At 35.4% G+C, this 20,920-nt stretch overlaps 1 protein-coding gene across 3 annotated transcripts in view; it reads left to right on the forward strand.

Moving 5' to 3' along the window:
* The window catches only part of KPNA4 (karyopherin subunit alpha 4), a 67,892-nt gene that overhangs the window by 29,056 nt on the left and 17,916 nt on the right, over positions 1–20,920 (forward strand). For all 3 annotated transcript variants that reach the window (XM_043595006.1, XM_043595005.1, XM_043595007.1), the window contains 6 exons: positions 912–1,007; positions 1,532–1,617; positions 11,212–11,298; positions 13,949–14,118; positions 14,207–14,251; positions 17,212–17,343. In XM_043595006.1, the coding sequence (XP_043450941.1) occupies positions 912–1,007; positions 1,532–1,617; positions 11,212–11,298; positions 13,949–14,118; positions 14,207–14,251; positions 17,212–17,343 (616 nt within the window). The remainder of the gene's footprint in view (positions 1–911; positions 1,008–1,531; positions 1,618–11,211; positions 11,299–13,948; positions 14,119–14,206; positions 14,252–17,211; positions 17,344–20,920) is intronic.

Genomic DNA, 20,920 nt, shown 5'->3' on the forward strand with positions numbered 1-20,920 from the left:
AAAAAAAACTTAAAAAAAAATCAAACTCATTTATCAAAAATACTAAGACTTTATTTGCCTTTTTTAAATATGCTAACAATTTACAGTGATGTTGTAAAAGCACCTGTGGCAAAACTTGATGGTACCTTAGCACAGATCAAGACAGTAGCATCAAACTGATCTCATATTTTGTAGATACTATATGCAACATTATGCACTCAGAAAAGACATTTCTGAATATTTAAGAATGTCCTCAGTGAAGTAAAATGAAGTAAAGTAAATGAAGTAAAATTCTTTTATTAAATCTAGAACCTCGATTAAGAAAGACTGGGTTATTTTCTACTTTGTGTTAAGAATTGTGCCATGTTGTGGAAAATACTGTGAAAAGCATTTAGTATAATTCTTGCTATGTAAAAAGTTTAGAACCTAATTGAGAAGGCAGCGAAGTGTATTAAAAAGAGTGATACTTAATAGCAAATGTAAGCATATGCTGTGTAAATGTTCTTGGAATTCAGAGAGGGTACTGTGAAAACATACAACTTGAAATGGACTTTGAATAGATAAGAGTTTGAATAGACGGAAAAGAGGGCATTCCAAGTGTAGGGACTAGGATGTGAAGGGCCTGGAAATGAGATTGAAATGGTGGGACAGACAACTGATCTATTTTTGAATTACAGAGAATGAGATTAGTTAGGTAAAATGGAGCCAACTTGTGGAATGGTTTAGGCTAGGGCAAAGAGTTTTCATTTATTGGGTAGTAAATAAGTAGCCATCACTTGGTTTATGTAGAGGAATCATCTGATTAAGCTTTTATAAAATTGCTGTGCAGGGTATTCAAATGAGTGAGGATTTGTGTCATCCCTATGTCAAATATGAATTTGAATTTAATTATATGTCATTAAATTTCACAAGGGTATGTGTGTCTCTTATAGGAAGCTTTTGTCCAGTGATCGAAATCCACCAATCGATGACTTAATAAAATCTGGAATATTGCCTATTTTAGTCCATTGTCTTGAAAGAGATGACAAGTAAGTACATTATTTTAAGAACTAATTTAGAATCTATCTTTTGCAGAAAACAAGATTTTCTAGTAGTTAGTTTGATCTTTAAAGAAAAGGGCTATAAGATGGAACTGAAAAAGCCAAAGGGAAAAAACAGTGCAAGGTGTGTTTACACCAAGAGGTGAACATAAAGGCTAAAGAGGAACTTGAGAATGATACATTTAACTTTTAAGCTTTGAGAATTGACAAGTAGTAGCTTGGCCGGTAAGTACTTAAGAAAACTGTTGGGTAGTAATATATAGGTATCTTAATAAAGAGTTTTTACTAAAAATACGGACACCCAAGGAAATTGGATGCTTTTTATACTGAAGAGATACTGTAAATAGTCATTGGAAGTTTAAACAAAAAAAAAAGCTAGATGTATAGGTACCTTTTGAAACAAAATATTTAATACTTTAAAAATGCTCGAGGAGAGAAATGGTTGGCAGATAGTGTATTTGGGCCAATGTAAAAATCCCTACTGTTTTATTAAAATTATTTGTTTTTTGTAGTCCTTCTTTACAGTTTGAAGCTGCATGGGCTCTGACAAACATTGCATCTGGAACCTCTGAACAAACCCAAGCAGTAGTTCAGTCCAGTAAGTTGGTGATTGACGGATAAAATTACGGTTTCTAACAAAGAAGTTAGTAAAAAAAAAATAGTGATTCTGTTAAAAGAATATATTATAAAATAATATCTATCCAATAACGGAGTAGTTGAAATAGGCCAACTTAAGTATATTACTTTGATCATGTTGTTCCAATGACTGACATTTTCTATTTCCAAAAATTCATTAGATGCTAAATCTGACGACATTTCCTTAGTAGCGATTATATTGTTGTAGTTTCACTTTATTTATAGGACCTCATACAAATACAAGTGTTTTTTTCCCATTGCCATACTACCTCTTGGCCTCTCTTAATGAGATTTTCATCATGCGATTTAGAGAAATCTTGTATAAAGTAGTCCTGTTGAAAAATAGCTTGAAATTTGTTCATTGCTATTTTAATAGGATTGTTTTTCTTTTATGTTCCAAAAGTTGTAAGTGGAAGATTATTGGAAGTAATAACCTGAGTATTGTTTTCATTAATACTATTTAATTCTCTTATCAAACAAAGAAATTAATAATTTTAAAGAAGGTACTTCTAAAATGCTTCTCAGGTGTGTAAGCAGGATGCTTGTCTAACTAAGCCTCTTAAAATCTTAAGCTCTAATTTCTACATGATTTTAAAGGGGAACAGAGGTTTTACCCAAGTAAACATTTTATTTTGTAGACATTTCTGTTCTTATATTACATAGAATATTAATACTACCTTAAATCATGATAAAATTGGCTTAATTTGAGGTTTAAATGGGTTTCGGTTTTTATGTTTGGTTTTATTTTGTATAATTGACTAGTAAATTTTATTATCTCAAGATAATCTTTTAGTCGCTCATTTTGCTTCCTAAGTGCTTTTTCAAGATTAGAAGGAGGCTTAGAATTGGTTTTAACACTGTCAGTCTGTCTTATTTTACCAAATATAATAGATGAATGAATGATTTTTTATGAGTAAAGCATGATCTACATGTACTTAAATAGCATTTTTCAAAGTAAAGTAATATCAGAAGAAAGAAAAAATGGAAGAATCATGTGTTCAATGCAGTATTACTCTGTTTAGATACAGATTTTTCTGTTTCCCATCCTTGTTCTAAAGCAACAGAACCACTTTTTGATTCAGAAGGGCTATGTGGTACAGGAGTCACTGGCCTGTCTAAAGACACATGTGAAGTTTGTTTTTAATTGAGGTGTAATTGACATAAATAACATTAAATTAGTTTCAGGTGTACAACATAATGACTCAAAATGTATGTATATACACCAAGGGGTGCCTGGGTGGCTCAGTGTTTCAGTGTCCGAACTTGGGCTCATGTCATGATCTTAAGGTTTATGAGTTCAAGCCCCACATTAGCCTCTGCACTTACAGTGCAGAACCTGCTTAAGGATTCTCTCTCTCCCTCTCTTTTTGCCCAATCCTGTCACACTTGCTGTCTTGCTCTCAAAAAAAAAATGTATACATCAAGAAGTGATCGCAGTAACTCTAGTTTCCCCATCTTCATATCAAATTACATAATATGCATTACAGTATTATTGACTACAGTTACCATGTTGTACATTTCATTTCATTCCTGTGACTTGTTTTATGACCAGAAGTTTGTAACTCTTGGCCCCCTTCTCCTATTTCACCCACCCCCAAAAAACCCTCCCCTCTCTCAACCACCAATCTGTTCTCTGCATCTATGAGTTTTATTTTGTTCATTTGTTTTTTAGATTCCACATGTAAGTGAAATCATACATGGTCTTTCAGACCTGTTTCACTTAGTACCTCAAGATCCATTGACATCATAATGGACAAGGATTTATTTATTTATTTTCTTTTTTTAATGGCTGAGTGGTATTCCATTGTGTGTGTGTCTGTGTCTGTGTGTACGCATGTGTGTGTATACATGTGTACATGTACACACATCTTGTAATCCATCCATCCATCATTTGACACTTTGTTTCCATATCTTGGCTACTGTGAATAATGCTGTAATGAACATAGGGGTGCATATATCTTCAAAGGTTCCAAGCGATTTCACTGTAAGTATCTTTGCTGAAAACACTTCCCCCACAAACGCATTGGCTGTAAAGCAGTTTTGCCATAAAAGGTATCAGAATAACTGGTTGACAGTTTGATTTGATAGTGTGTTTGTTTCATCAATAATTGACAGTTTGCTTTCATTTCTCCATTGACACGGTACTCCCATTTTTATATTAATCTTAGCCCTCATAATAGTGTATACAGTGGCACAGAGTTTTGAACCCACATTTCTCCTAGAACTTTGAAACATCTATCAACAGACGTGTGACAGCATGCTGAGAACAGAGAACAAGGTAGAAGACTTTCACAGTGCCATACAAAACTGTTACAAATATGCATGCATCCTTGTATTTAGAAACTTAATGCCTCCCTTAAGGAAAAAATTTTAGCGAAAAAATGAGAAAAGGTGATGCCAAATAAAGAGATGAATCAATAAGGAAAAAAAATGTATATTATGAAAGAAAGACTTTGAGGACAAGTGCTTACTCTGCAAAATAAAATCAGTTATTTGCATAGAATTACATGAATCTACACACATTTTAAATGTATTCAAATGTTGTATTTTGCAATAAAGTCTTTTTAATTAATGCATTTTTCATTTTGCATTATGTCCTTTTATTTATTTATTTATTTATTTATTTTTAACGTTTATTTATTTTTGAGACAGAGAGAGACAGAGCATGAACAGGGGAGGGTGAGAGAGAGAGGGAGACACAGAATCCGAAACAGGCTCCAGGCTCTGAGCTGTCAGCACAGAGCCTGACGCGGGGCTTGAACCCACGAACCGCGAGATCATGACCTGAGCTGAAGTCAGATGCTTAACCAACTGAGCCACCCAGGCGCCCCTCATTATGTCCTTTTAAATGAATGCCCCTCTTTTATGGCATAATTGCATTATGGCCAATTAGTTATAGGGTGAAAGTGTTTGTGGCAAAGATACTTGTGGTGAAAATACTGGGTACTCTTCTTAAATTTGTTTTCATTTTGCTCAGATAAATACCCAGAAGTGGAATTACTGGATCATGTGTTTTTAGTTTCTTCATTAGCCTCTACACTGTTTTCCATAGTGGCTGCACCAATTTACATGCCCTCCAGCAGTGCACCAGGGCTCTCTTTTCTCAGCATCCTGTCCAACACTTGTTATTGCTTGTCTTTTTGATTAGCTGTTCTGACCAGTGTGAGGTGATACCTCCTTATGGTTTTGATTTGCTTTTCCCTGATGGTTCGTGATGTTGAGCATCTTTTCATATGTCTGTGGGCCATGTGTATGCCTTCCTTAGCAAGATGTCTATTCAGGTTCTATTCCCATTTTGTAATCAAATTTGGGGGGAGGGGGTTGGTATTCTTTATATATTTTGGATGTTAACCACTTACCAGATACATGATTTGCAAATATACTCTCATTCAGGAGGTTGCCTTTTTATTTTGTTGATAGTCTCCTTGGCTGTACAGAAGCTTTTAGTTTGATGCAGTTGCATTTACTTTTGCTTTTGTTGCTAATTGCACGTGAAGTCAGGTTCAAAAAAATACTGTCAAGAATGATGTCAAGAAGTTTACCACCAGTGTTTTCTAGTAGAAATTTTTACAGTTTCTGGTCTTATATTCAAGTCTTTAATCCATTTGAGTTCATTTTTGTATATGGTATAACATTCTGGTTTAGTTTCATTCTTAATGCATTTGGCTATCCAGTTATCTCAACGCCGTTTATTGAAGAAACTGTCCTTTCCCCAATGTCTTTTCTTGCCTCCTTTGCTGTAAATTAATTGATTATATGTACATGGGTTTATTTCTTTTCTGTCGATCTACAGCCCTGTTTTTATGCCAACATAGGTACCATACTGTTTTGATTAATGTAGCTTTGTAATATAGTTTGAATCAAGGAGCGTGAGGCCTCCAGTTTGATTCTTCTTCTCAAGATTGCTTTGGCCATTCAGAATCTTTTGTGATCCCATACAAATTTAGAATTGTTTGTTCTATTTTTGTGAAAACTGCCATTGGGATTTTGATAGGAGCATGGAATATTGTTCCATTTATTTGTTTTTATTTCTTTCATCTGTTTCTTTCATCATTGTCTTGTAGTTTTTTGCATAGGTCTTTCACCTCCTTGGTTAAATTTATTCCTAGGTATTTTCCTCTTTTTGATGAAATTGTAAATGGAGTTGTTTTCTTAATTTTTCTAATAGTTTGTAGCATATAAATATGCTACAGATTTTTCTATATTGACTCTGCATCCTGCAACTTTACCAAACTCATTTATTCTAGTAGTATTTTTTATGGAGTCTTTATGGTTTCCTATATGTAGCATTATGTCATCTGCAAATAATGGCAGTTTTCCTTCCTTCCAGTTTGGATGCATTTCTTTCTTTTTCTGTTTGCTCTGACTAGAGCTTTGAATACTGTTTTGAATAAAATTTGTGAGAGTAGACATCCTTGTCTTAGTCCTGATCTTAGAGGAAAAGTTTTTAGCTTTTCACCTTTGAGTATGATACTAACTATGGGCTTATCATATGAGACCTTTATTATGTTGGGGTACATTTCCTCTGTACCCACTTTGTTGAGAATTTTTATCATAAATGGATGTTGAATTTTGTCAAATGCTTTTTCTACATCTGTTGAAATGATCATATGATTTTTATCCTTCATTTTGTTAATGTGGTATATCATAATTGACTTGCAGATGTTAAACCATCCTTGCATCCCTGAAATAAATCTTATTCGATCGTGACTTACGATTTTTTAAATGTATTGTTGAATTTGGTTTGCTAGGACTTCATTCAGGGTGTTTGCATCTGTATTCAAAAATTTTGGCCTATAATACTCTTTATTTGTGATGTCCTTGTCTGAATTTGGTATCAGAGTAATGCTGGCGTCAACTGATTGGAAGGGTTCCCTGCTCTTCACTTTCTAGGAAGAGTTTGAGAAGGATAGGTGTTAAATCTTTGAATGGTAGAATTCAACAGTGAAGCTGTCTGGTGCTGGACTTTTTATTGAGAGATTTTTGATTACTGGTTCAATTGCGCTTCTAGCAATTGGTCTATTTAGATTTTCCATTTCTGTCTTGGAAGATGGTAAATGTATAGGAATTTATTCATTTCTTTTAGGTTGTCCAGTTTATTGGCATGTAATTGTTTATAGAAGTCTCTTATGATCTTTTAATTTTCCTTGATAACAGTTGTAACTTCCCAACTTTAATTTATGATTTTATTTGGACACTCTTTTTTCCTTAGTCTAGCTAAAGGTTCACCAGTTTTTGTTTATCTTCTCAGAAAATCAGCTCTTAGTTTCATTGATCTTTTCTATTATCTGTTTAGTCTGTATTTCATTTATTTCTGCTCTCATCTTTATTATTTCCGTTTTTCTACTAACTTTGAGCCTTGTTCCTCTTTTCCTGATTCTTTTAGTAAAGGTAGATTATTTGAGATTTTTCTTGTTTCTTGAGGTAGTCCTTCTGTATCACTGTGAGCCTCAGGTTAGAACTGCTCTTGTTGCATCCCATAAATTTTAGCATGTTGTACTTTCATTTTCGTTTGTCTCAAGATATTTTTTAATTTTTCCTTTGATTTCTTCCATGACCCATTGATTGTTCAGTAGCATGTTGTTTAATCACCACATATTTATAATTTTTCCAGTTTTGTGATTTTTATTTTCATACCACTGTGTTCTAAAAAGATGTTTGATGTGTTTTTGGTCTTAAATTTCATGAGGTTTCTTTTGTGGCTTAACATGTGATCTGTCCTGGAGAATGTTCCATGTGCACTTGAAAAGAATGTGTGTTCTATAACTTTTGAATGGAATGTTTGTGTATATATATGTGAAGTCATTCTGGTCTAATGTGTTGTTTAATGCTAATGTTTTCTTACGGATTTTCTATCTGAATGGTCTATCCAGTGATGTAAGTGGGGTATGAAAGCCTCCCCACTATTTATTGCTGTCAGTTCCTCCCTTTACATCTCAATATTTGCTTTATATATTTAGGTGCTCCTATATTGGATTCATAAAGACTTATAAACATTGTATTTTCTTGCTGGATTGACCCTGTTAGCATTATGTAATGCCCTTCTTTGTCTTTTATTGCAGTCTTTGTTTTGAAGTCTATTTGTCTGATACACATAGCTGATACACATGGAATAGCTACCCCATGTTTCTTTTGATTTCCATTTGCATGAAACCCTTTTATTCTATCCCTTAACTTTTAGTCTGTGTGTATCCTTACATTTGAGGTGAGTCTCTAGTAGGCAACATATGGATGAGAGTTATTTCCTATCCATTCAGGCATTCAGTGTCTTTTTATTTTTAATGTTTATTTCTTTTTTGAGAGGTGGGGAGAGAGAGAGAGCGTGCATGCATGTGAACAGGGGAGGGTCAGAGAGAGAGGGAACAGAGGATCCGAAGTGGGCTCTGCGCTGACAGCAGAGAGCCCAGTGTGGGGCTGGAACCCACAAACTCTGAGATCATGACTTGAGCTGAAAGCAGACGCTTAACCAGCTGAGCCACCCAGGCGCCCCAGACATTCTGTGTCTGTTGATTGGAGAATTTAATCCACTTACATTTAAAGTAATTATAGATAAGTATGTGTACTTACTGACATTTTGTTAATTGTTTTCTGGCTGTTTTGTTGTTCTCTGTTCCTTTCTTCTCTTGCTCTCGTCCCTTGTGGTTTGATGCCTTTTCTTGAATGTTATGTTTAAATTCCATTCTCATTATCTTTTGTGTATCTACTACCGGTTTCTGCTTTGCAGTTACCGTAGGGCTTACATATATAGCTTTTACATATACCAGAGTATTTTAAGTTGATAGCAGGTTAAGTTTGAACACATTCCAAAACTCCATTTTTACCCCCTGCCTCACATTTTATATCTTGTTATTTTGTATGTCCCTTTAACTGATGGGTGTAATTACAGTTATTTTTACTACTTTTATTTTTTAATCTTCATGCTAGCTTTGGAAGTAATTAGTCTACTACCTTTACCATATATTTCCTTTATCTACTGATTATTTTTCCTCTCATATTTTTTCTTGTTACAAGTTAATGTCCTATCCTTTCAGCTTAAAGACGTCTCTTCAACATTTCTTGTAAGGCTGGTTTAGTAGTAGTGAATTCCTTAGTTTTTGCTTGTCTGGAAAACTGTCTGTCTCCTTCAATTAATAATAACTTTACTGGGTAGAGTATTCTTGGTTGGGAATTTTTTCCTTTCAGCACTTTGAATATATCATGCCTCTGTCCTGTAAACCATATCCTGAAAAATCTACTGATAACCTTATGGGGCTTGTCATATATGCATTAAGTTTTTCTGTTGCTTCCTTAATTTACTCTTTTTATCTTTAACTCTTGACATTTTAATTATAATGTGTCTTGGTGTGGCTTTTTCTGGGTTCATTTTATTTGGAACTTTTTGGGCTTCCCTGATCTGGATACTGTTTGCTTCTCCAAGTTAGGAAAGTTTTTAGTCATTATTTCTTCAAATTAATTTTCTGTACCTTTCTTTCTCACTTCTCCTGAGAGCCCATTATGGGAATGTGTTCCACTTGATGTTATCCTGTAGGTCCCTTAGCTGTCTTCACTTTTTAAAATTTCTTTTTTCTCTTGCTGCTCTGTTGGGGTGCATTCCATTGCCCTGTCTTCCAGATCATTGATCCTTTCTTCTGCTTTATCTTAACCTGCTGTTGAATGCCTCTCCTGTATCTTTCACTTCAGTTATTGTGTTCAGCTCTGTGACTTTTGTTTGGTACTTCCTCGTATTTTCTGTTTTGTTGAAATTTATTCTATATTCATCCATTCTTCTCTCAAGATTGGGGAGCATCTTTATGACCATGTTTTTGAACTCGTTATCAGGTAAATTATCTTCATTTCAGTAAAGCTTTTTTCTGGGGTTTTATTTGGCTCTGTTCTTCAGTTTACTTATTTGACTTGACTTTCTGTGTTTGTTTTTTATGTATTAGGTGAAATGGCTCTCTCTCCCAGTCTTGAAGGAATGGTCACAGGAAGACAATGTTTTAGGCAGCAATCTGTGCTATGCTGTGGAGGTGGAGCCTGTCAAAAGTAGTCTCAGATTGTCATTTCCATGGAACCCCAAAATTTAAGACACCCCCCCCCCCACCCCAGTGACCAGTACCAGGCATTCAGGGAGTATCCCCTATGTGGACTTTGTGCTCCTGCCAGCTTTGGCAGGGCCACAGGGGAGTGCTAGGCCAGGATGAGCCATCCCACTGGGTTTGGTGGGGTGTGGCTACAGCAGTGCTCAGGGCTGGGGTGAAGGGCTGGTGCAAGTTTTGCTAGCAAGGTAGTATGTATAAAAAATGGCACCTGCCAGCACTTCCATCCTTGGAGAAAGTTCCATAAGACCCTCATCCCTTAGGCTTTAAGCTTAGCCAATGAACCTCCTTTACATATGCTCTAGGTACTTTTCTACCTACTGCTTTTGTGCTGGGTCCTGGGGCAAGTGAGTCTTTTAACAGATTCTTTTAAGAGTGTACCCTTGGTTTCCTACAGCCCTTTGGGTCTCTTGGACATAAGCTCTGTTGGTTTTTAAAGCCAGATGATTTGGGGGTTTGTCTCTGGTGTCGGTCCCAAGTGTTTGGGTGCCTGATTTGGGGCTCTAACCCCTCCTCAGGGATATGTTCCATATTTATGAGATCCATCCCACTTGTGAATCCCTCCTACTGTGGTGGTGGGCAGGAGTGGGGGGGGGCGGGCAGTGGCTTTGTAAGGACGGCAGTCTCTGACTCTCTTATCTGTCTCAGTGTGATCTTTTTATCTTTTGATACAGAGGACCTGTTCAGCTAGTTCTGTAGAGAGCATTATTGTATATGTAGCTGTAGGTTTGATGTGCCATGGTGGAAGGTGAGGTCAGGATCTTACTATGCCACTGTATTGAACTGCACCCTCCTGTTATTTCACATTTCCACATTCAAAAGTTATTTCAACAACTGGAGTCCTTTTTATTCCTCCAAATTTGAGAATAATGCTTAATCTGTAAGGAATTTATTTATCTGTTTGTTTATAAGGATTGATTTTTAATTTGGAATTTTATCCAGGTTTAATTATGAATGAAAATTTGCCAACTTGTTACAATATTTGTATGTTGAAACTGCCATTTTGATGGTGAATTAAGTGGTCTGCTAGTTAAAATTTTTCCATTATTCTTCCCCTAGTAAAAAAACATTTAATAAGTACATTTTTAATATATATATATATATATATTAATTTTTTTAAGTGTATTTATTTTGAGAGAGAAAAGCTGAAATCAAGGAGGAGCAGAAAGAGAGAGGGAGAGACAGAATCCCAAGCAGGCTTTGCACTGTCAGATGGAGCCTAGCATGGGCTTCAAACTCATGAACTGTGAGATCATGACCTGAGCTGAAGTCAGATGCTTACCCAACTGAGCAACCCCAGGCACCCCAAATATATTTTTGATAGCTTTCTTTCTTCTTAGGTTTCAGTAAAAACAGATTGATTTTTGGTTTAGAGCATAGTATCTTTAGTCCCCCCCCCCTTTTTTAATCAATAGTATTGAAATTGAGTTCTAAAACTATTTTTAAACTTAAATGTAACTTACATTTTCCTCCTTTAGATGCTGTGCCACTTTTCCTGAGGCTTCTACATTCACCCCATCAAAATGTCTGTGAGCAGGCAGTGTGGGCACTGGGAAATATCATAGGTTTGTATAAAACTTGTAATGCTAGTCCAAAAATTATTATCATATACTATGTAATAAAAATGACTACAAATAGTGAAAAATGAGAAACAATTTGTCATTTTCAGTACTGATTTTTGTGAAATAATTTATAAAAATTAAGCTGTTTTAAGTGTAAACCTATGGTAAATAGAATGAATTTTTTGTTGCTTATGATACGGTAATATCTTTTTATATATAGACAGCTTTTTAAAAAAATACATAGTCAATCTTAGTTATTTGAGTAATTATGAAATATGTATCTCCTTCCTTTATTGTGTTGATGTGTCCATTTTATTCCTTAACTCTCCATTGTCATAGAAACTACTAAGAAAAAAGGTAGTACAAAATAAACCAATAAGTTTTCTCCATAATGGCAGTTCTAAAAAGAGTATAAATGGAAATTTTTAGTATTTTTTATAGATTGTAGTATGGTAAAATACAATAATGTTATCCATTATTATTGTGAGGTCGTCATCCTACAGAAGGTGTTTGTAGCTTATAGACCGTGACATTAAATGTTGAACACCATGATTACCATACCTTTCAGTTTTTCTTTGACATAATTGTAGGAAGAATAAAGACAATTCTAATATTTCAAGATTAAAAAAAAATTTTTTTTTAATGTTTACTTATTTTTGAGAGAGAGAGAGACAGAGTGTGTGAGAAGGGGAAGGGCAGAGAGAAAGGGAGACACAGAATCTGAAGCAGGCTCCAGGCTCTGAGCTGTCAGCACAGAGCCCAACACGGGGTTTGAACCCACAAGGTACGAGATCAATACCTGAGTCCGACACTTACCCAACTAAGCCACCCAGGCGCCCCTCAAAATTTGTTTTTAAACTAGATCTGAACTTTACTCAAACTCCAGAATTTAAAAAACTGTCCTCCAGTGAATGGAGAATGGAAAAAAACTGGAATCTGAACTGTATTGTGTCCCTTAGTATTAAAGTTTATTTTTGGGGCGCCTGCGTGGCTCAGTCAGTTGATCATCCGACTTCGGCTCAGGTCATGATCTCATGGTGTGTGAGTTCGAGCCCTGTGTCGGGCTTTGTGCCGACAGCTCAGAGCCCGGAGCCTGTTTCGGATTCTGTGTCTCCCTGTCTCTCTGACCCTCCCCCATTCATGCTCTGTCTCTCTCTGTCTCAAAAAAATAAATAAAGGTTAAAAAAAATTTTTTTAAGTTTATTTTTGCCACAGATCATTGTTCTTGCATGGAAGTAGTCAGTATTACTTTAATGTACCTCTTCTATATTACCCTTTGGGGGGACCAAGATAGAATGCAGAGGGATGGTTAGTGTCCCACAAGTAGGAGTTTTAAAATGGGAGAATTTCTCCGTAAAGTGTTATTCACATATGATCTGTTGCTGTTAAGAATGCTATCTTTTGGGGCGCCTGGGTGGCGCAGTCGGTTAAGCGTCCGACTTCAGCCAGGTCACGATCTCGCGGTCCGTGAGTTCGAGCCCCGCGTCAGGCTCTGGGCTGATGGCTCGGAGCCTGGAGCCTGTTTCCGATTCTGTGTCTCCCTCTCTCTCTGCCCCTCCCCCGTTCATGTTCTGTCTCTCTCTCTGTCCCAAAAATGAATAAACTTTGAAGAAAAAAAAAATTAAAAAAAAAAAAAAAGAATGCTATCTTTTGTGTATTCAAATTCCTTCACCCCTTTGCTTTTATACTAAATTTTAGATTTAGAGCTATTAATGCAGTATCTTGATCTTTGGTTTACAATTCCTGTGACATCGTAGAATAATTAGACTACATGGATGCCAAAAGAACAGGGATTTTATTTCCAAATATTGCAGTGCAAAGAAAAGGGTTTTCATTTGTGGAATGTAATACTTAACATGACTTTCATGCTAGAAATTACGGCAATACTCTAGATACAGAAATTCCATTTGGCAGTTCTCTAAGGTAATGATTCTCAAACTTTTAACTGTTTTCAGTATCCTATGATAAGGGCTTGAATTCTTGACCCAGAATTCTGGATTCATAGAGTTTGTTTTAACAGATCTGGGATAGGACCCAAAAATTACTTTGGGAACCACTGCTCTAGGGATATTGGTTCATTCCTCCACCCACTCCTTTTTTTTGACATAGTTTTTTATTTTTTAACTTTATTTTTGACATAGTTTTTTTTTAAATATGTCAAATAATTTGTAGTTAATACTTTTGGTACTCTGATACTAGGTCACAAGTATAAATTCTACAGATTTTTTTTCTAATAGTATTTTGATGTGTGTACATATACATATGTTTTTATTACATGAAAGTTTGTTAAACTGAGTACCATTGTGAGAGAAGGTAAAAGCAGCAGTTCTCTGCTCACAAAGTATTCTAAAGAATCCTTAGGCTTCTATTTTTGGATGGCATAAAAACATAGGTGAACAATTTATAAAGCTGAATATGTAAATCATGTACCAAAAAAATGTTATTACTTTATGTTGCTTCTCTTGGCTAAAAGACCTAAAATGAGAACTTGGTTGTTGTTGTCTAAAACTTCTTTGTAAGACTAAATAGCTACACTTTTATATAAAACTAATAGTTAAAAATCTAGAAAGCAGCATATTGAACCCACTGCCGTATGTTTTCTGAATTGCTTATTGTCAGTGTATTTTATTGAATTAATCGCTCCTTCCTACAGGTGATGGGCCACAATGTAGAGATTATGTCATAAGTCTTGGAGTTGTGAAACCTTTACTTTCCTTCATAAGTCCATCTATTCCTATAACATTCTTAAGGAATGTTACTTGGGTTATGGTCAACTTATGTCGCCACAAAGACCCACCACCCCCAATGGAAACCATTCAGGAGGTAAACAGGTGTTGTGTGTTTTCTTTTTTGTTTTTTAACTAGATACCATTATGTATATGTTTATAAATCTGTATATTTCTCTCTTCAGATTCTTCCAGCTCTTTGTGTCTTAATTCATCACACAGACGTAAATGTGAGTATTTTTTATGTGTATATGTATGTATGTCTAGGGCTGCCTCTATGACATAGGGAAGAAAATCTTATGCTGAACATGATGTTAGTATACTCTATCAGATTTTTCCATTTCAAGAGCTGTAATAGCTTACTATTACTGTATTTACTTTGTGTTTTCCTGTATCATAAAATATAATTTACAGTGAAGAAATCAAGCCTAACTATATTTTGTTTTGGGCAATAACATGTTGGAGGGGGAGTTAAAAACTCATTTTGAAAATTCTTAAAGGTGTGTGTGTGTTGTGTATGTGTTGCAAAAACTCATTTTCAAAGTTTTAAAGTTGCCAGTTAGTGATCTCTCCCATGAAGATTATATCTTTGATTGGTCAAGAGCTTTTTATGGAAGCTCATTTTAACAGCCTGACCAGTGTTTGAGAGAATACATAGGCCTAATTGTACTTTCATTTTTTGAAAGATTAAAAAAGAAATATTTGTGCCTTTATGTATGGGTTTGTATTCATAAGAATACATACATCAATTTAAGAACATCAGTTGCTCTTTAATTTCATTTTCACTATATTTTTCCATCTATGATGACTTTTTAGTGGCTTCACATGTTTTAGAGAAACTCATAAATATCCAAACAAGAAAAAAAGTTCCTGCAGACTAGATTTTTAAAGTAATCAATATACCTTATTCATTCTCACCAATACAGATGGCAAAAGAAAAAGCACCTCAGGAAGTATGATGAGGTGGGAAACTGCCCTGACTGCTTACAAAACCAGCCTCACCTTCAGTGTATTAGAAAAGCTAGAAATATAATGGGTAAAAGAAAGCACAGGGATACAATGCACAGCAACATTCAGGAACTTACGTGGTTCCTTAGAAACAGCTTGGTGTGATGACCATTGTTTGATAAGCTGCTTCATTCCTTTACAGTTTCCAGGGTAATACCATTTTTCCAGGATCTGTCTAAAGCATATAGAACAAATCAAACTTAGAATTAATACTACATCAAGGAGTGACATATGTACAAAATTCATTAAATTAACATGATCTTTGCTATAAAGATACGTTGTTTTCAATCCTAATAGTCCAAGGTCTGTTTTGTTTTGTTTTGTTTTGTTTTGTTTTGTTTTGTTTTAAAGGAACATATAAGCCATTTTTGAGTTTGGCTCCTGTAATACCAAGTTTTTTTATTAAATTACAAATTTTAATACTTTTAAAAAATTTCCATGGAAAGTTAGTCTGAACATTTATACCTCTCCCAGAAAACCTGACAACTTGATTGACCTTATTTCAGAGACGTATTGTGTTCTTTCCATTTACCCCAACCCAGTTGAAATTGTAACTCCATCTTTCTTGCTTTTAATATATCTTAAATTTCTCAAGCTAGTCTCATTATTCTTTAGTAGCATGTTTGCTAAGTAATATTGTTTACTATATAATAATATTTATTAAAAATATAATCTTTTTAGGTAAACTTAACTTAGCAAATTCTTAAATCAGACCATGAAAAAAAAAAAAAACTGCTTCCACAAAGCATAAGTGAAACACTGAAATTATACTGTAGTTATAATTAGTAAATTTATTATAGAACACTAACTTTAATACAGAAATTATATAGGAGATCAAGTCTGTTTAAATTGTGATTTTGATGTGAGCATATTAATGACATTTAGTGTTGGGCCTTTTAAAAAAATTGTACAGTCATGGACAAGTAACTTGAAATTCTTTGCCTTTATCAACCAATTTTGGCATATGTTGGAACTCTAGAAAAAGATTTACATTTGTAAGTTGAAATTTAGTTCTTTCACGTATTTCAATACCACCTTATGTGTGTGAATTCTTTGATTTGGAGTCTTCTTTTTACATTAAAAATAACCAAAGAGCTCTCTTTAGTTTTTGAAAGAAACAATAGCAAAGTGTTGTTTTCTCTTACCAGGAGTTGCTCAGATGTTTCAAACATAATGTTGGTTTAGAATTTAAAAGGTTTCAAATGTTCCTGGCTTGTCTTTTGACACAGAGTTCATATTCCAGAAAGGCTTCGGAAGTAAAGTTCCAGGCACAATTACTTTTCCTGTGTCTTTGTCAATAACTGTATTATTTATGCAACAGTTCAACAGTTGCCCTACTTCCTTTTGGACGTAACTACTAATTAGACTTAATACAAAAGAAAGATGAAACACAATGAGCTTCTGAACTTCAGAATATAACATTAAAAATTATAGGTTAAATTACAGTATAATTTAGCTACAGAGGGGTGTTTTTTTTTTTTTTGAATAGGTAGTTTTGGCACATGCTGTAAATTATGCATTTTCTTTTTTTACTAAAACGTTTTTGATTATAGATCACACAGATTGACCTATGGTTGTTTTTAATGTCTCGATGTGCAGCTGTGGGACACTTCATTATTAGAGAAGTTGCCTCCAATTTTATAAGGCAAAGCAAACTGGTTGGAAAAGATGAAATTGCTATTAACTTCTAATACTTAAGTACTGGCTCGTGACATACCAACATGATGCCGGTGATACTAGAGAACACTTGAACATCTACATCTAGCCCAGATGTTTTGAATCGCTGTGTATGTTGGATACTTAATAGTCTTTCCAACTCTGTGTATTTACTACAATATCTTTGGACTTGTTCTACGTCAGTGTGAGTATTTGAGAAAGAGAATGTCTTTTTCTCCTATTTCCTGTATGGTGTACTGTGTATCTTAGTGAATTACGATTAGCTACCAACCTGTGGTCAGGATTATAATTAACTGAAGCATACTGAATATGGCTAAGGGATTCACATACTTGATAACAGACATTGATAGATGATGTTGTTTAGTATAATAGAGATTAAGATTTCAGTGAATTGAGAGAAGAAGAAAAAAGGCAGTGGAACAATCATAGATTAGTCTGTATGGTTAAGAATTATTAAAGTTAGAAAATATTCAAAGGCTATTTGAATTTTCATTTTATCCCTTAGATATTGGTAGATACAGTCTGGGCCCTCTCTTACCTTACTGATGCTGGCAATGAACAGATACAGATGGTAATAGACTCTGGAATAGTCCCTCACTTGGTTCCTCTACTCAGCCACCAGGAAGTCAAAGTTCAGGTGAGTTTGTTGTTAATAATACAGTATTTTTGTTTTGTTTTGCTTTTTACCACTAATTTGCTTTAAGCATGGCATTTAAAAATGGCCAGTTTCATTAGTTCAAAGTGTATTTCTAGCCTGATAACACATCTTTATTTTAATCTATTTTTTTATTGAAGTATAGTTGACACAGGGTTACGTTAGTTTCAGGTGTACAACATCGCGATTCAACTTCTCTATATGTTATGCTGTGCTCACCACAAGTGTAGCTACCATCTGTCACCATACAATACTATTAAAATACCATTAACTGTATTCCCTATGCTGTGCTCTGTATTCCATGACTTATTCATCCAGTTACTGGAAGTCTGTTTCTCCCACTCCCCTTCACCCATTTTGCCCATCACCCCACCTCCCTTCCCTCTGGCAACCATCAATTTGTTCTGTGTTTATGGATCTGTTTTTGAGTTTTGTTTGTTTGTTCATTTTGTTTTTTAAATTCCACATATAATTGAGATCATAAGGTATTTTGTCTTTGACTTATTTCACTTAGCATGATCTCTGGGTCCATTGATGTGGTTGTAAATGGCAAGATCTCATCTTTTTATGACTAATATTCCATTTTATGTATATACCATGTCTTTATCCATTCATCTATCAATGGACTCTTGGGTTGCTTTCATATCTGGGTTATTATAAATAACACTGCAATAAATATAGGGGTGCAGATATCTTTTTGGAATAAAGTAAGAACATATCTTTGAAAGGAATGAGGTGTTAATTATATCCCCATATTTAAAAAATGTATATTATTTTTGAGAGAGAGAGAGAGAATGTGAGCAGGGGAGGGCCAGAGAGAGAGAGGGAGACAGAGGATCTGAAGCAGGCTCCACGCTGACAGCAGAGACCCCGACGTGGAGCTCGAACTCACAGGCTATGAGAGCATGACCTGAGCCAAAGTCAGGTGCTTAACCAACTGAGCCATCCATGCACCCCAATTATATCCCCATTTTAAAGATGAAGAAAATGAGGGGTACCTAGGTACCTCAGTCAGTAGAGCATGGGACTCTTGATCTCAGGGTCATGAGTTCAAGTCCCATGTGGGGCATGGAGTCTACTTAATAATTTTTAAAATTTTTAAAAAGAGGGAGAAAATGAGGTAAGATTACTACAAGTCAACAAGAATCTTTCCCTGTCCCCCTATTCCCACCCCACCAAAAACCCCATCCCAGGTCAACTCCTTTGTTAATTACTGATTTCTAAGAATTTCTTAGGAAATTTTATGTGATGACATGGTGGCATCTGAAATAAGTACTGATATTTTAATTTTTTCTTTTTGTCCTGTTTCTTTTTGCCTACTCTACTCCTTTTTTTCCCCTTTTTATTTAACTGCCATACTACACCTGGCAAGTTTAATTAATGCTTAACTTCATTGGCACTGTGATAAAGGCTTTGTACTGAAATACGCTGCTCAGGAGCTTCCTAAATCGTTTCCTTTTAATTATTTCAAATTTTTGTTTTCTTTGTAATGTTTCTGTTTATTTCTGAGAGAGCGGGGGAGGGGCAGAGAGCGAGAGGGAGGCAGAGGATCCAAAGCTGGCTCTGAGCTGACAGCAGAGAGCCCAATGTGGGACTCAAATTCATGATTCATGAGATCATGACCTAAGCTGAAGCTGGATAGTTAAGCTTAACCAACTGAGCCACCTAGGCACCCCTAAAATCTTCTTTTTATCCTTTTATTATTTTTAAATCCTTCCATATAAATATTTATCCCAAGCCATCTAGAAAGAGCCAAAAAAGAGAGGGTGAGAAGTTCACACAAATATTATGAGCAGTAACTGTCAAACTGCAGTGGTAAAGGGAGATACAGCAAGCTCTCTCCCTACCCTCCTGATGTAAATAGAATGCTTTCATCTTATGATGACTTACAGTCTGGTCAATAATCGCATAAGGAAAACCGTTAACCTAATGCACTGTTTCTCAACCCTGGGTGGACATTAAGATCAACTGTGAAGCTTAAAGAAAAAAATTTTTTTTTTATTTCCCTTGCTTGACCCTTGGTGATTCTGTTTTAGTAAATCTGGGATATTTCCTAGAAACCTGGGCTTTAAAAAGCTCTTCAGATGTTTCTCATGTACAGTTAGAATGGAGATACACTATCTTAAAATGTAAAGCACTTTAAAGAAAAAGGGAACACTGAGCTGAATTCAGAAGAAATTAATAGAGTAGTTTGCCATTTAGGGTTATTTGTGGTTCACTAAAGTATTCTTACTAGGGCACCTAGCTGGCCCATTCAGAAAAGCATGTGACTCTTGATCTCAGAGTTGTGAGTTTGAGCCCTATGTCTGGTATAGAGATTACTAAAAAAAAATAAACTTTAAAAAGTAAATATTCATATACATATCTATTATTAAGCTTGCATTTTTTTTTTCTTGAACTTTTTTTAATTTTTTTTTTTTTTCCAACGTTTATTTATTTTGGGGACAGAGAGAGACAGAGCATGAACGGGGGAGGGGGCAGAGAGAGGGAGACACAGAATTGGAAACAGGCTCCAGGCTCTGAGCCATCAGCCCAGAGCCCGATGCGGGGCTCGAACTCACGGACTGTGAGATCGTGACCTGGCTGAAGTCGGACGCTTAACCGACTGCGCCACCCAGGCGCCCCTCTTGAACTTTTTTTTAATGTTTGTTTATTTTTGAGAGAGCACAAGTGAGGGAGGGACAGAGGGGGACAGAGGATCCGAAGCAGGCTCTACACTGACAGCAGTGAGCCTGATGTGGGGCTCAACTCACGAACCACAAGATGATGACCTGAGCCAAAGGTAACGCTCAACAAACTGAGCCACCCAGGTACCCTTGAGTTTGCATTTCTTAAGTGCAATACTTATATCTCGGTATGGGTGTTTGGTCTGTTTTTTTGTTTTCTTTTTTTCAGAATGCATCTTTAGTTTTAATATTGGACTTCATTCAGAAATAGGGCTGGAATTTTTCTTTAGCCAGCTTTCAAAGTTAATGTTGTAATACTTGTAATGAACCTCCATGTAGGTTTCCTCTATATTCCTACTTCCCCCATCAAATTATTTTGACACGTCCCAGATAGTATATAATTTCATCAGCTTTTCTTAAAAAATAAGGCTGTATGTTTTTATGTAATCACAGTACTGTTAGAGTATCTTTTAAATCTTAGTAAAATCCGGGGCACATGGGTAGCTCAGCAAGTTAAATGTATGACTCTTGGTTTCAGCTCAGGTCATGTTCTCATAGCTTTGTGGGTTCGAGCCCCATATGGGGCTCTGCACTGGCAGTGTGGAACCTGCTTGGGATTCTCTCTCTCATCCTCTCTCTCTGCCCCCCCCCCCCCACTTGCACTGTTTCTGTCTCTTTCAAATAAATAAACTTAAAAAGAAAGTTAATATTAGAATCCAATCAGTATCCAAATTTTACTGATTGCTTCATTTTTTTTTTCCACACTTTGATGAAATCTATATCAAAACAAGGTTGACATTGCATTTGGTAGCTTTGTTTTTATGTTCCTGTTACTCTACAGTTTTATTTTTCTTTCCCCTCTTAAATTTATTTGTTAAAGAAGCTGGGTCACT

The sequence above is a fragment of the Prionailurus bengalensis genome, chromosome C2 (genome assembly GCF_016509475.1).
Source record: "Prionailurus bengalensis isolate Pbe53 chromosome C2, Fcat_Pben_1.1_paternal_pri, whole genome shotgun sequence".
Lineage (NCBI taxonomy): Eukaryota > Metazoa > Chordata > Mammalia > Carnivora > Felidae > Prionailurus > Prionailurus bengalensis.